A 15,512-nucleotide genomic window follows, 5' to 3' on the forward strand; every position below is an offset into this window, starting at 1 on the left:
TTGCCTTATTTTCTAGATATTCTACATATGTTATGGAAAACATTGAATGAAAGGTCTGGTCTTTACTCTTGCTGGATGGCACATGATGAAAAAAAAAAAGAAGTGAATACAGCTATAACCATTATACTGTCGCTAAACTGTTCTGAAGAAGTTTTTATCTGCCTTGTTTTCTGTTCCATGCAATTTGTACCTTTGGCCTTCATAAAATGTATGTTGGATAAAAATTTTAATGTCATCAGTCAGTCTATGACCTTCTTTCCTGGTAACCAGTTTTTAGGCTTGTTTTATATATATGTTTGTGAGTAGGCTACACTTCCCTTTGTGCATGTCAGTCCTTTTCTAACAGGTATAAGGTGTGAGTAGGGATATAAAGACAAAGAAATGCATGTTTGAAAGACAAAAAGAGGACCTGAGGCAGAGTTACATAAGCAAAGTGATTTTCTCTCAGAAAAGGCTTTCTCATTAACGCCAAGGTCAACTGATTCTGTTACCAAAAAAGGTCTTAAAATGAATGAATGTCGGGGAAAATTAGATCCAGTTGGTAAAAAGGGGAATAACTACGATTCAGATCAGTCTCAATGGGATTGAGCAGCAAATGTGCAGCATATCCCACGGGAGTTTAAATCCCAAGCCAGACAAAGCTGTAACGTCATGGATGAGCAGAGAAGCAGACGAAGGAGCAAGTTTAGGATTTCAACATTGGCGTATTGACCTTAAGCTGATTTGGAGCTTGCACCTATTCTCATCCAATGTGGTTGTAAAAACTCCTTCATCTTTCAATCTGTGCATCAACAAGGTGTCTGAACTTTGACTTTCTGGTGAAAACATTAATATTCATGGACATTCACTGAACATTTATGCACATTTTTGCAGTGTTATAGAGTTGCACTCTCCCTGACCTGATCTTCTCTCTCTGTCTTTCTCTTGTTTCTCTCCAGAAAATGTGGCACAGAGCCTGCTGACGTTCTATAGGCCCTAATATGAAATGTGATTTTCTTCCCTTTTGTTAAAGGGAAGAAAACTTTATACGCTTTAGTGTAAATATTTCTGTAACGTCCTATTAATATCAATGAATAAGGAGAAAAAAAACTCTGACTTAAAACCCACATACATGGCTCATTTTCTCTCGTGTCCCTAATCTGACAGAGGCACTTGATGCCAACTTTTCCTTGCCTAATAAAACATCACGTTTATAACATAGATATTTGTGAAAAGTGCATATTAACAGGATTATAAGTACACAGCTGTCAGCCTGTGAGTCTGCAGGAACAGCAGTGCTTTGACCTAAATGCTCATATCGGCATGCCAAAAGCCGCAATTCAGATTGGGAAGAGCCCAACACTAAAGTTATCAAGATACACAAAACCATAAATGTCTCCCTTGTGGTAATGCAAAAGGAATAAAGAAGAAGATTATTTAGTAATAAGTGAGCTTTTCAGCATGTCACTGAGCTCACAGATTTAGCAACTTCATACTTGAATTACGCTTTCACCCTGATTTACACAGAAAGTGAGCAAAGCTTTTTAAGCTTATCACAATGAAATCACTGTCTTGAACAACCACAGCAGAATATCTAAAGCCAATAAATTCACATGGAAGCAGATTAGGTAATTTTTTTGCTCAGCCGTTGAGTGTGTGCCATAAACTGAAACCCCACAAAGCAGTTTCTGCAGAGACATGCATGGGAGTGTAAGAAACAAAAGCTACACTGGATAATCAGGGTGTTGCTGAGCCTCTGTGGGGCAGCAGTTTGGGTTTTGGAACATCAAGATGGAAGATGGGATTAACTGGGCTCTCAGGGTAGATTAGGCCAGCAATAATTTCTAAAGCCCCTCACAATAACACCGATGAGGGTGGGTGCTCCGCTTCTTTCCAGCAGCATGAAAAGAGGAGGGAAGGGATTGAGGTTGAGAGAGAGCAACTAATTCAGATGTGGAATTTTGTTCAGTAATGTCTTATTTTTGTACATTATATTAAATATCCTTACCCAAATTACCCAATTTGTGAAATCTAATTTTTTTGTAATTTTTTGACCAAGAATTCAAAAAAAGGCATTATTACAGTGAAATAATAGAATAATATTTAATTGTTATAAACTCGTGCACTGTGTTAAATGTTTAGTTTTCACATGACCTGAATGACAAACTACATTAAATGACAGGTTGTCTTCATTTGCTTTTTCAGCATAACAAGGTGTATGAGCTCTCTAATAGCGTTGGGAATTTTAAACTAGTTTCCAAGATCAAGTTTTCATTTCAACACTTTGAGATGATGCTGATGCATTTCACTGTTTTTGGACAGTGGAGCCCCTTTCTGAAAAGAAGAGACATGGTGGAGGTTGTATCATTCTGCAAGACTGGCATTGGAGGCACTCAATATCACAAATAAAAGATCAACTCTGAAATAACCAAGTCATCTTAATAGAATGCAGAAATACAAAATATGTTACAGTCAGACAACCAGGGTTGACACAGCTGTCATGGATCTTCCAGCAAAACACCTCTACAAGCAGACACACACATTATGGCAAGCTCATGAATTATAATTCACGTACAAGAGCCCTTGAACTGTCTTCAAGGAAAATTTAAAGGCTTTCATTGTTGCAAATAGTTTCTGAAATATATTTTGTATTTTTGTATCTACAGATGATCTGTTTCTTCATTTATTCTGCTAGAAATCTATATGTACAGCTTTTTTTTTCTCATTTAAGTTCCTGCTTGCATAATAAATTCCATAATCAGTTTATTTACTATACATTACTGTCATTAACATCTACACATTCATAACTTTCATCCTTTTTAAAACTTCACTCTCCTGAAACTCAGCAAGCATTATAAAAAAAAAAAAAAATGAAACTGTCATTCCCTCAATTTAACCGAAAGGCATGTTACCATGTGCACATCTATTCTCTTGTGCCTTGAATGCCTTTCCTCTCTCATCAAATATGACAGATTACTGAGGACAGAAACTTCAGATGTTTTCTCTTCCTCAACATCCCTCTTGCTTTTTCATATTAAATTAGGGTTAAAAAAAAAAATACAAAAGTAATACAACTGTCACTTCATATCATGACAAGTCCAGGAAACTTCAATCAAGATATTTTGTACTTTGTACTTTGACTTTGGAGCCATTACCAGTATATATATATATATATATATATATATATATATATATATATATATATATATATATATATATATATATATATATATATATATATATATATATATATATATATATATGTGTGTGTGTACACACACAATTTAAATCAGATCATGACTGAATCTGAGATATCAGCAAACGCTGAGTCACTATTAATATTGTTATAATATCAATATATGGCATAACATAATTTATGATCAAAGTGGAGATTTAAACCCCGTTTAGCCTTTCAGAGAGTTGCCTAGTTTAAATGAAACCTGTTTTTTTTTTTTTTTTTTTTTTTTTTAACCAGGGTGAAACATCAATGGTTGATAATTAAAATAATATAATGGATACATGCAGAATATACTTGGAAGGAAACTAGGTGATTAGCTAAGGTATTGCCAAGTGCTGGAAAGTGGCCACGCTGACACAAGCTGGCTTCACACAAATGCTAAGTTGGCACCCCACCAGTTTCATTACTAAGCAAAGAATTTAAAAGACTCAGGAGGTTCTGACATTTGGCATTTCTATGAGCTGAATGTGAATATGTGCTGAAGTACTTAACAAGGCAAAAAGAAAGTTCTCAGTCAAATTAGATGAACTCTTCTAAAGAATACAAACAGAAGTTCAGAATAAAAGACATTTCTCTCCGGTATTGATACGGTATGCATGAGGAGCCAACAACCTGAAAAGGGTTTCTGGCTCGAGTCTTCTTAGTGTAACTCTTTGTAGGAAATATAATTGGACCTTGAGGGGAGTTCCTACTAATTCCATCTTACTCCCAGTGCTTGCTAAAACCTTTCTGACAGTAATTCAATTCATGGTGAATGCAACTAAAGCTGAAATTCAGCTGCGGTTTTGGGAGGCTTGTAACCTAACTGGCAGGTGAAAAGAGAAACTGGTCAGGACACCACAAGAATTTCAACAGGTACACCCACAGTAGTAACACAAACCAGTAGTACTGTAATACATCTTTATTCCTAATCTTTATGTACCATTTTTAAATATATTATATCCTTGTTCTTATTGTTTTACTGGATTTCATCAAGTCTTAGTTTTGGGGCGGAGTCTGATATTCAGCTGAATCTGCAGTAATTTAAGATTTTTCATCCAGCTGGGGGATGTTGCTGTAATGCAAAGTTCATGTCATTGCCTGGAAAACGTCAGCGGAGCGCCAGTAAAAGGTTACTAATAAAACGGCAACCTTTAATGTGACACCCAAGTCATCAATCATTTGCTCTATCAAGAGGTGTTTTCTGTATAAAGCCACTTCTTGGACGAGACTACGTCAAGAGCCAAAGTCTGGAGTGCGAAGTCCACGAGAAATATGTTCCCACTTGACAGAGGAAATGTAAGACAGTGATAGCTGGAGAGCTGAGAAACTGTTTACAGCTAGTATGTTGGCCTTAAGTAAGTGTTATCTTATTTACACTTGAAATGTGTTTGCGCTTGTGATTAGCCAGTAGTCTCCCAACAGGATATTGAGAGGTTTCAATCACTGACTTACACAAAAAGCTTTAGCATTAGTGAAATAGTGGTGAGGCTTTGCCACTGGAGGTGGATTTGTCATAGATCATTTCATTCTGATTTTCTCTGTGGAGAACAACACGCTGTGGCCAACTCAACCATGACACATGTGTTATAAAATGATTATGACCCATTGTTCACTTGAGCTGTTTGTCTGTGTAGACAAAGGTACAGAATGATCCAGTTGACCGTAACAAAACATCAACAAGATAAGCTTATTTCATTGACAGATGAGGCAAGGATCTGATTGTACATGAGCAAATTTCAGCATTTGGGTTCAATTGCATGTCTTTTACTTTGTACTTTAGGTGGGGATGACACAACAGTCAACCCTACTTCACCGTGATGCATGGGAGCAGATAAAAATCACTGTTCCTCTTGGATACACTTGGCTTCCCTCATCTCTCTCTAGACGTCTTCAGCCTTCTTCTTCTCTGCTTCATGCCCTGCTTTCCTTCCTTTCTTTCTCCTGCATGACTAACTTTTGGACAATAAAGACAAATGGTGCCAGAGCGGGTGAGGATATTCTGGGTAAACCATCCCGAATACGGTTGATGATCTACACCATCACATGATCAGTGATATCGGGCCAGTTCACAGTAACCTGCATCATTACCTCCAATGTCAGTTGCTGGTGAAATTCTATAAAATCAGCTTAGACATGAGGACACATGATGCTTTCATTAATACTATTAATAGTAATGATGACAATTCATTATAATGCTGCTTGATATAAGGGTCTACATAGTGGAACCACTTCAGAAGGAAGACTTGAGTGTCCTCAGTCAGTGACTTCGTCTGCTCTGAGGCAGTACACTTGTACAGAATATCAATTTCAAACTTAATTTTGTTATTTTTATTTTGAATTTTTTTCTGTTTGAATCACTTATTATTATTATTACTATTATACTTCATGAATATAACATTTTTTTAAAGGATTAATAAAAATGCCCTGTGATGGACTGGTGATATGTCCAGGGTGTACCCTGCTTCTCGCCCCGATGGATGCTGGGATAGGCTCCACCTTCCCATGACCCTGAAATAGACTAAGCGGTTTGGAAAATTAATCAATTGATGCTCAATAAAACTAATATTCATTTCATTTTTCATTTCATTTCATTTTCCGAACCGCTTATTCCAATTCAGGGTCGCGGGGATGCTGGAGCCTATCCCAGCTGGCTTTGGGCGACACGCAGGGTACACCCTGGACAGCTCGCCAGTCCATCGCAGGGCCACACAGAGAGACGAACAACCACACTCACGCTCACACTCTAACTAAACTAATATTCTTTTCATAGAAATGCTTCTTCCTTTCCAAGAACTGGTTGGACATTCCAGTCTAGCAAAATCTCCTGTAAACATAACAGCAACAATAACTGTTTGCACAATAGTGTTGCGCTAATCATTGAAGAAAGAGAGAACTTTCATCAAAAATGATGATGCAGGTGTGCATTCTTTATATTTTACCAACACACATTGTTTCTGCGTTATTGATGGAAAGGTTTCAATGAAGCATTTCACTTCAAGTAATAGTTTCTGAAGGTGGAAATGCATTACTGAGCTCTAAAAAGAAAAGCAGCGCAATCGCACAAAGCAGAGATAACGTGTTAGAACAAGCAGCTGTCAGCAAAAGTTCCTGTTCTTTTCATGCTGATTAAGTCTTCAACAAGTACAGTTCAGGCTTGATGAAATGGATTACTGGAATGGCTGCACTTGTATAAGTAATTGAGTGTGTGACAGCCTGTTCGTGTGTATAAGGGACACTACAGGACATCCTTGCCAGGAGGATTTATACGCATTTGATTTCTGTTCATGCTCACGCAGTGCTGGGGCAGATGGCCTGACCTCATCTTCTGTCTTCTAATAAAACTGTCCTCTCAGCTCTTCTCATCTCTTTCTATCACTGATTTTCTATCACTAATATTTCTCCCCTACAACCAGTGCTTTTTTCTTCCGTCCAGCCATTAAGCTATTGTTTGTCCTTTTTTCTTATCATTCATCTTTATCTGCTTACAGCAAACCATTTATTTTCCCAGCAGTCATTAAATCCCTGTACAAACATTCAGGGCAATAACTTTACTGTGCTGATTTCATAAGATAATAAAATCAGTGTCATAAAGTTGCGTCTATATTTATTTTAACTTTGGATAGACTCATCAAACGTAGCAGTAGGGTGAAGGGAAGAGCACTGGGTCAAGGCAAAGCTAAGCTACCTGCATTTTTAATGGTGCTGATGCTTTGTAATTAGAAAAAAAAAGGGGCTGTGATGGATTTTTAATGAGGAAAGGGAGGAGGAGGACATGGACAATCTGTCAGGGAGGATTTTACTGGAAAAAAGTCACAAGTATGTGAGACGGTTTGATCAAAGTTAGTACATTAATTCAAGATATTGCAGAATAAATATTTTATTCATTTTTGGCCTCTTTTGGTTGCATGGAGACTTTAATTACAGGTCAGATGCAGGTCCTCTGGCAAGAAACAACCACCGCATTTCACTGCTAAATGCTGTTCAACATATTGCTTCTTGCAGCAAAGGAGACTACAGTAAAAGCTTAAAATTCAGTATTTAACAACACGGGGCAACTAAGGGGAAATAGTTAACAATGAAAGTAAAAAAAAAAAAAAGTATTGACAATAGTCAAAATATTAAAATATTAATATAAATAAATATAGCTTTAAAAAAAAAACATCACTGACCACATTTAAAAAAAAGGAAAAGTCTAAAGATTATCAAATTGGTTTGTTGGCAATTAAACTTTCCAATGATCTCCTAATGATACCATGAATCTCTGACAACGGTTATCATGCAGTAAAAATCTGATATTGTGACATTTCTAATGACAGATATCCCCAGTTTCTGTGCATGCTGAAGAGTGATCTGACACCATATCGCGTTCATTGTTAAAGAAAATATGACGGAAGCCTTCTTGTGCAACTCTCCAGTCCAGTCCAACACACTGATTCAGCTCATTTTGACAGGATAAATTTTTTTTAGAATAAAGCCTTGTTTATTTGCATATGAGTCAGGTCTTGGGTGGGCTTTATCCAAGCAGAGCAGTTAGCTTGATGCAACATCAGTTGCCAAACTAGCATTATCCTCCACCAATATTTGGTAAAACTAACATTAACCCACATTAGACGCAGCATGCAAACATGCCATGTTTTAAGAAAGTATACAACATTTTTCTCATGGAGTATTTGGCCATATTGCAGGGGAAGGACAAGTACATATTACAATGTCTAGCTGCTACTGTATGAGGTTTCTGTGCTGTCAATCATTAATTGGGCCTCGGATCAAAAACCACACAGAAACACATATGACCTATGATTAGCTGTTCTAGGTCAACATGTGCACCTCTGATTTCACACATGAACACTCTGCAAGTCTTACACCCTGCAGTGAAAATGACTCACTGCCAAGCCCCCTCCTCTTTGACCCCCACCGACCCCCCACCCCAACATATTCTCACTTCAATGCTACACCCATTAAGTCTGCAGACACACCAGCTATGTCCTCTGAGATAGATCAGTGAAACAACTGACACATGCAGCAGCTTGGAGGGCAAAAAAGTGAATTGATGAAGCAAAAGGACCTCCAAAATCCAGGTCAATGAAACGACATGAAAAAAAAAAAGAGCTGAAGGAAAGATAATGGCTCTGTGGCCCTCTTTTCATCCTTACACACCTTAATGCTGCTTCGAACTGCACACACTGATATGAAGAAAAAGATTTTGTGGCTCAGCCATGCTGCAATTTTGATGACTCATTCCCTCCCAGTAGCCAGGGGACTGGAAAAACACACAGTAGGGAACAGCTGATAGGTGCAATGATTGATACACAATGGGATAGCTGTTGAGATTAAAAGCCAATAACAGCCTGGATCACTGGAGCAACATTATCACAACGTGTGTGTGTGTAGGGGGGGCATGTTTGGGCAATATTGACAGCTACACTTCCGACCATGAACCGGTGCTCATGTTCAGTTTTCAATGCAGTGTTTATGGTCTCTGCTAAATGTGAAGAGACACACAACAGTGATGTAGATACATGGAGCACCTTGTAAAAACATCTCAGTCTTTTGTCGCCTTTCTGTTTGCATTACATAACACGAGTCATGGTTGTGCTTAAAGAGAGAAGACAGAAAGAAACAACAATGTCCAGAATCCTTTCAACACTGATTGGTTGCCTGACTTTCTTCAAAGTGCAAATTGGGAAACAGATGGATATCAAATGACTCAAGTTATGGAGGGACTAGTGAACACACTTCCACCGGCAGACCAGAGGGGGACATTTGTGGTGTGAGGACCGCAGCTGAGTGGGCAGCCTCTCCTTTTTCATGGTACTGGTAATAAAACAGGCCACAAAACATCATGTACTGCTTAAACTGACCTTCTTTGAAATTCTTGAGGGCATAAAACATTTCATAGTCCAGGATGCACAAACTGTATAAGCACAGACACATTTTAATTGTGACTTTATAGCTACATCATACAGATATTCTGCATGTATATTTAGTAAGGCATTCCCATAAATAGTAGGTCATTTCTTTCAAACTCAGAATGAAATTATTCTTTTTCAATATGGCAGCAAATAAGTTATTTTCTTTTTTTTATTTTGGTTTGGGGTTTATCATTATTCTGCAAAGGTGACAACATTACTAAATAATTTCTAAACGCAGATTAACTCAATGAACAAGAATAAACTTAGCTGCAAATATGCATTGCATATATTATTATTTATGCTTACTTCTACATTTTATTTTAATCCTGCTTTTACTTACTTGTAAATTAGAATTTTATGCTTGTATGAGTTGTTTTTACAAATCTGTTTGTATTTTCATGTACAATAATTGTTTGATAAATGGCTATGGGATAAAAACCAAGAGTCAGAGGCAGCACTGCTGATCAAGCCTCTTTAAAGATGAAAAATCCGTGTAAAATAAATGTTGCAATTGAGACTTTTAAAAAATTTGCATTCATAAAACTGAATGTAAAGTCAATAATTCACAGCTTTCCGACCCATTGAATGTTGAAAGACTTTTTGAAGCTGAATGAATGAAGCAGAATTTAAAACTCAATGTGGGAGATTATCAAATAAGATTGAAAACAACCTACTTATTTATACAGTCTAAAAGGTATAAAGGTTGATGAACAAAACAATCATTATTTAACTTGCTTTTCATATAAAAAATGTATGTGTAAATGAAAAAGTACCAAAGTGCCTTATTTAGGTTTTGGTATATTACTCACCGGAACATTTCACCCACAGAGTCATAAGCTTGTTTAGGAGAATGACACCGAAAGGTGTAGGCAAGCACTTTTGTTTCACAGGATCTGACATCATGCATGAGTAATGATGCAAATGCAAACATGGACACACACAAAGACACTCAACCCCCCTTCTTTGTTCACACAATTACCTTACAGCCTTTGCTTTTGTCATGCCCGCTGGTTTGCCCACTTGCAGTGCAAGGTGAGCATGGCTCCTGGTGGTAATAATGGCCGCCTTGCAGGCCCGTGTAGTGACAGCAGCCATAAGGTGAGGGGAAGTGGGAGTACCACAAATCATCAGCCAGTGGACACTTTGGACAAGAATAAAGGAGACCTTTCCCCTGAGCTTTCTCCACGCTAACCTTGGGATTCCTCATCCATCTTCTCACCTGCACAAGAAAGAATAGATGATATGTGTTTTTTTAAACGGTTAACAAACACACTCACAAAAACAGCCTTGTCTGCTGCAGTCTTTGATTAGAGACAGAAGACTTTGTAATGTTCTCCTGGATTACATGTTAGTCAAAGAATGACAAACAAAAAAACAAAAAAAGGCAGTGATTGCATCTTTGCTCTGCCGCTAAAGGGGCATGCTTGCTGATTGACATGCATGCATTGCACGCACACACACACCTGCTGCATGCTAATGCCACACAGGACCATTGATGGCCCCCTTATGGACGATGAAGGAGGAAAGTCTGTAATCGTTGCACTGATGGATATTCACATTATGCAATCATATGTTGTCAGCATGGAGTTAAACACTGTGTATAACTGTGTTATATCACCAAAACAAGCACAAGTTGGAGCATGCCAGCATGACTACACTCACAACACTTCTGCAGTGACTAAGCCCTTCCAGAAAACCACTGCCACTAACTGTAAAACCAAGTGTGTGGGTGAGAGTTTGTATGTCTGTGCTTTCAGGGAAAAGAAACAGAAAAAAAGATTTGGCAAAAATGGACAAGAGAACACAAAAACAAAGCAAACAAAAAACAACTGGCAGACGCTGAAGTAGGAGGTCTACAGGAAGGCAGAAGAAGCTACACTTTCACGAGAGGACATGAGAGAGCTTGTCGTGCTGTGTGTGTCAAACAGTCAGTAAACACACACCATGGGGCCGTGGCCTGTGTGACCAAGCAAGTCCAGACAGCTGAGACCAACACACACAAAGAAATAGACTCCAAGACTGAATGCCAAAGTCGAAGGATAGCCAGGCAACATGTCAAGGAGTGTTGGGTCGAAGGAAACAAACCTGTAAAAACACGTTGGCAGTTCCACACAAAAACAAGCTAGCCACTGTAGGTGCTGCACAAATCCAAAAACAACCCACACCTTGAGGAAGAACAGTGCAGCACAAGCTTTTTCATGCAGAACTGAGCGTATGATTGATGTTAAATGTAATTGGATTGCTTTTTCCTTTGATGCTCTTCATCAGATTCAAAGCAGAAAGAAACGTTTTAGTCAGCAGTCATGGATAAAAGGGTCTGCTGTCATACCTCCTGTTTAAGATCTCAAGATGATGATAAAACCGAACATAGGTGTAATTTAATCCACCAAATTCTCAAGCGCAAAAGGAAAAAAAAAAAAAAAAAAAAAAATCTAAATAAACGGTTATGCAGCCTTTACATAATCAGGTTTTTTTTTTTTTTTTTTTTACTCACTTTGAAAAAAAATCCAGAAAAAGCTTAATATTACATCATCTTTTTGAAGTGTTTGTTCATGTGCATCTGCTCCAATGTGTAGCACAGTAATAGGCACTATCCAAACAGGCATATGCATACACACTTATTTACAGAGCATTATGGAATATATACAGTATTTCCTTCCATTGTTTCCTTTCCTGATTTGTATGCCACAGACATTTGACATGACTTTTGAGCTCTTCCTTTTGTGGTTAGGTTTACTTAGATGAAACTAAAGCAACATATAAGGTCAGAAAAGCAGCAGAAAATTTACTTTTGATTCTGGGCTGTGCTGCTAAATGTCTGGAAGCTTCTGGGCTTTGACTCTAGTGAGCATGGAGCAGAGTGAAAGCTAAGCTACAGATACAGTGTAGACAGACACTGAAATAGATATGTCTGCAGCAGTACACAATGAATGTAACAGTGTTTATTTTGCTCAGTGCCTGCTGTTACAGTGCCACTTTCATGCACTATGATACTTTTAGCTTTGGTTTAATGACATAACTCATTAGTAGGTCTCTTATTCCAGCCAGCCTGGACACAAACATAGATGTGCTCAGTGAGACATAACGTCAACAGAGTAAACATGCATGAGCTTAAAGCTTCATTTTTACACCCGTAGCCTCAAACCACCTACTGCTAAAGTGACATTTTCCTTTGATGGTGTGGACTTGTGTGCAGAAGAAGTGCCATTTTCCCCAGTGCCAGTGGGAAGGAACGGACAACGGCTACTTTGTTCTCCTCTTTTGGAACGATTCAGTAATTGGATCGAAATACTCAAACTCCTTGTTTGACATAAAACCCTTAGCAGACATTTGAATTATTTTTTCTTTGCCACCCAGCAGATACTGGTTTTTTGTTGTTGTTTTTTTTTACGTTGTTTTTTTTTTTTTTTTTTGCAAGATTAATGGCTGGACATTTAGAGTTTCTTGTCAAAGAGACAGGGAAGGTAACTTTATAATGAAGAATGCAATAATCCATTCATTCATTCATTTTTCATTCGTTCACTCAGTCAGTCAGTCAGTCTGCAATTTACAATAAAGCCAGGTAAAGATATTTTTATTCTGAGTCATTGTGTATCTTATAATAAGTCTGCTTTGAACTTACAGTAAGTATGTACAGGTGAAGTGATGATGACCTCCAGCTCTTGTCCAGTAACATCTTAAACAATTAAAACGGATATAAACTGCAAACAGATCTTAAATAAAGTGCCCGCTTTGCAGAGTTTTTTTTTTTTCACCCAGCAAGTCATGTGTCATCCACACCATTGTTCACCAGCTGACACTAAGCCACCCACAAGTCAAAATAACCCATATTTTGATAAAAATAAATAAATAAATGGGAACCAATTGCTACACAAAACACAAGAGCAAAAGTCATGGTTTTATTTCTCCATTATAAGTTTGGATCCTGAGGGTGAAAATTTGACAGCTTCAAATTTATCATTCCTTTGTGAAATTGTTTAAGTAATAAAAATGAAAATGTGCATCCTCATAATAGGATAGTGTTACTGAGTAAATCCATTAGTTCTCTCCTCTTCCACAAGTTTGAAGTAATGATAGTCATTTCCTTCCTGTTATGGCTTGCAGTCATGTTGCTCTGTGTTCTCCTTTCATCTCATGTAAATCAGCTGTAAATTATTCAGATTTAGAGATGAAGATGCTGAGCAGTTTGTCAAGCTCGGAGTGATTACAGCATACGGTCGCACACCAATCAAACAAACCTCTGGTCATGCCTGCTGATGTCATTTTAGTACACATTTAGTCAATCAACACCATAGATGTGTAGTATTATGCTAAATAGTATGTATAGAAATGTATCTTTTTAATTAAAATATTTCATTTGAAATTAGGCATCAGTTTATTATCAGCTACTCTACTGGTTTCTAAATGATTATATATGTATAATATACATATAAAACAGTATATTACATGTCTAAAACCAATCTATCACCATATTCCTCCAGCTTGGGATTCAGAAAAGACTTTAAGAATTAAACCATACATAACTACACAAAAAACTAGATAACAGCATATGCAATTAAGTACTTACAGGTTAATTATGTGTCAACAGCTTTGTACTCATTCTTGGGGCACTTTTGTCTGGTTTTGTGATCTTGATGTATCAAAGATTAATTACATTTGTATGAAATGAGATCTTTTTATTGTTGCTCTGAGATTAGGATGATTTCCTAGCTGTGGCAAGAATTATAAGACAAAAACTATGGCAGCTAAGAGAGCAGATGCTGCATCCCACATATTGCAAGCTTCTGTTATTGTCTTTTTGTCTTTAAAAAAGTTCACTTTTCATCGTGTGACATGTCCGTCTTTGCTGATGCTGTTTTGTGTTTTATAAACCATTTGACCTTATGGCACCATGTAATTTCACATAACCAGATTGCAGCACCGTTTCAGCAGAGGAGATCTGTCGTGCTGCACCAAATGCTCTGAAATTGAAGGGTGGTTTGAGGGGGGGGGGTTCTTTTAACCATTCACAGTTGTTTTATGTGGTGCTGAGCTTGGGTTGCAACTGCCCACGCATGCACATCAGTGCTACAAGAAGACTTGTTTTGGTGAAAGTAAACTGGACAGAAAGAATAATTATGTTGCTTGCCTTATTTTGCAATCAGCATCTTCATCTAAACTTCACATTTTCTGTTAACGGGATGATGACTCTGAGACTTTTACTCTCCTAGAAGAGATTTTGAATAATAGTGACTTGCAGAAAGCAAAGGGGGATGAAAACTGCTCGAAATGCGCAACTGATTCATACTCTTATCCCCATATTTTAAATCCTGTGTGTGGCAGCATTATATGGACCATAACACAAATAAATGGGATATTGACCATGTCAGCATATGAATGCCAGTGATCATAATAAAATAAAATAGCTACAAAACTGGATGAGCATCTCTGCAGTGCTTGCGGTAAAGCATGCCACACAGTAAAGTTGCATTTAACCCTCCAAAGTGTTGGTTTGCAATCTATTAACTCCTTGCATCATATAATTGGTAATTCAAGCAATAAATTATTACAAAGGACCACCAAACAAAGGAAGTACTTCATGTAAACTATTTCATTTACATAAGAAATAATCTTTGTAACAAATCTGCAGCATAATGGCAGATGTGCAGGCAGGTCTTAAAGACTGGGCTTTGCTATTTGTCATTACTTACACACTTATAACTCTTTTGGAGCGCACACACACACACACAAGCAAAGAGAAATGCTCTTACACACATGATAAACACAGACACGCAGGGAGCTGAACTGCTTCTTATCAGAGTGGCTTAGCTCCCACAATGACATCATCTCTGGCACAAAGAGAAAGGGAGCCCTCCGACTGTGACACCTCCCAGCTTTGATGCAAGTGTAGAAAGGGCAAAATTCACCCACCTCCAACATGTGCCAAATGTATGCATGAGTGTGCCATCCAACCTCACCTTTCTCTTGACAAACTGGAAAGCTGAGCACTTCTTAAAGGAGAAAGCAGTTTTCTCTCTTCCTCCTCCTCCTCCGCCTCCCCCACCGCCTCCTCCTCCCCCGTTCACCAGCTTCATGGCCGACACCGGCACCCCGCTTGTCTCCGTAGATCCCAGGGTGACGGATGGACTGGCAAGGAGCTATGGCAAAAGCAACAGATTTGTTTAAGTCATGAGGGAAAGAAACGACGAGTTCGGGTCAGAAAACGAAAGAGATGTTTCTGTGTGGCAAAAAGAGGACGAATGAGAGAGAGCAAGAGGAGGTGGAAGGAGGCATATGGACCAAAATGTGAGGGAGGGAGGCAGGACACTGCAATTACAGTGGGATTACTGTAACACCAGTGTGTTTGGATAGAGATGGAGATGATAACAGAGAAAGTGAGAGAGGCGCAGATAAAGATTGAG

At 38.1% G+C, this 15,512-nt stretch overlaps 1 protein-coding gene across 1 annotated transcript in view; it reads right to left on the minus strand.

Annotated features, from left to right (window-relative positions):
- The window catches only part of sgk1 (serum/glucocorticoid regulated kinase 1), a gene marked incomplete at its 5' end in the record, with an annotated part of 32,317 nt that extends 17,132 nt beyond the window's left edge, over positions 1-15,185 (minus strand). Inside the window, 2 exons of the mRNA XM_079255455.1 lie at positions 10,091-10,330; positions 15,069-15,185. Of these exons, the coding sequence (XP_079111581.1) occupies positions 10,091-10,330; positions 15,069-15,185 (357 nt within the window). The remainder of the gene's footprint in view (positions 1-10,090; positions 10,331-15,068) is intronic.
- Positions 15,186-15,512: the final 327 nt, after the last annotated feature.

Source organism: Telmatherina bonti (assembly GCF_933228915.1).
Source record: "Telmatherina bonti genome assembly, chromosome: 16".
Lineage (NCBI taxonomy): Eukaryota > Metazoa > Chordata > Actinopteri > Atheriniformes > Telmatherinidae > Telmatherina > Telmatherina bonti.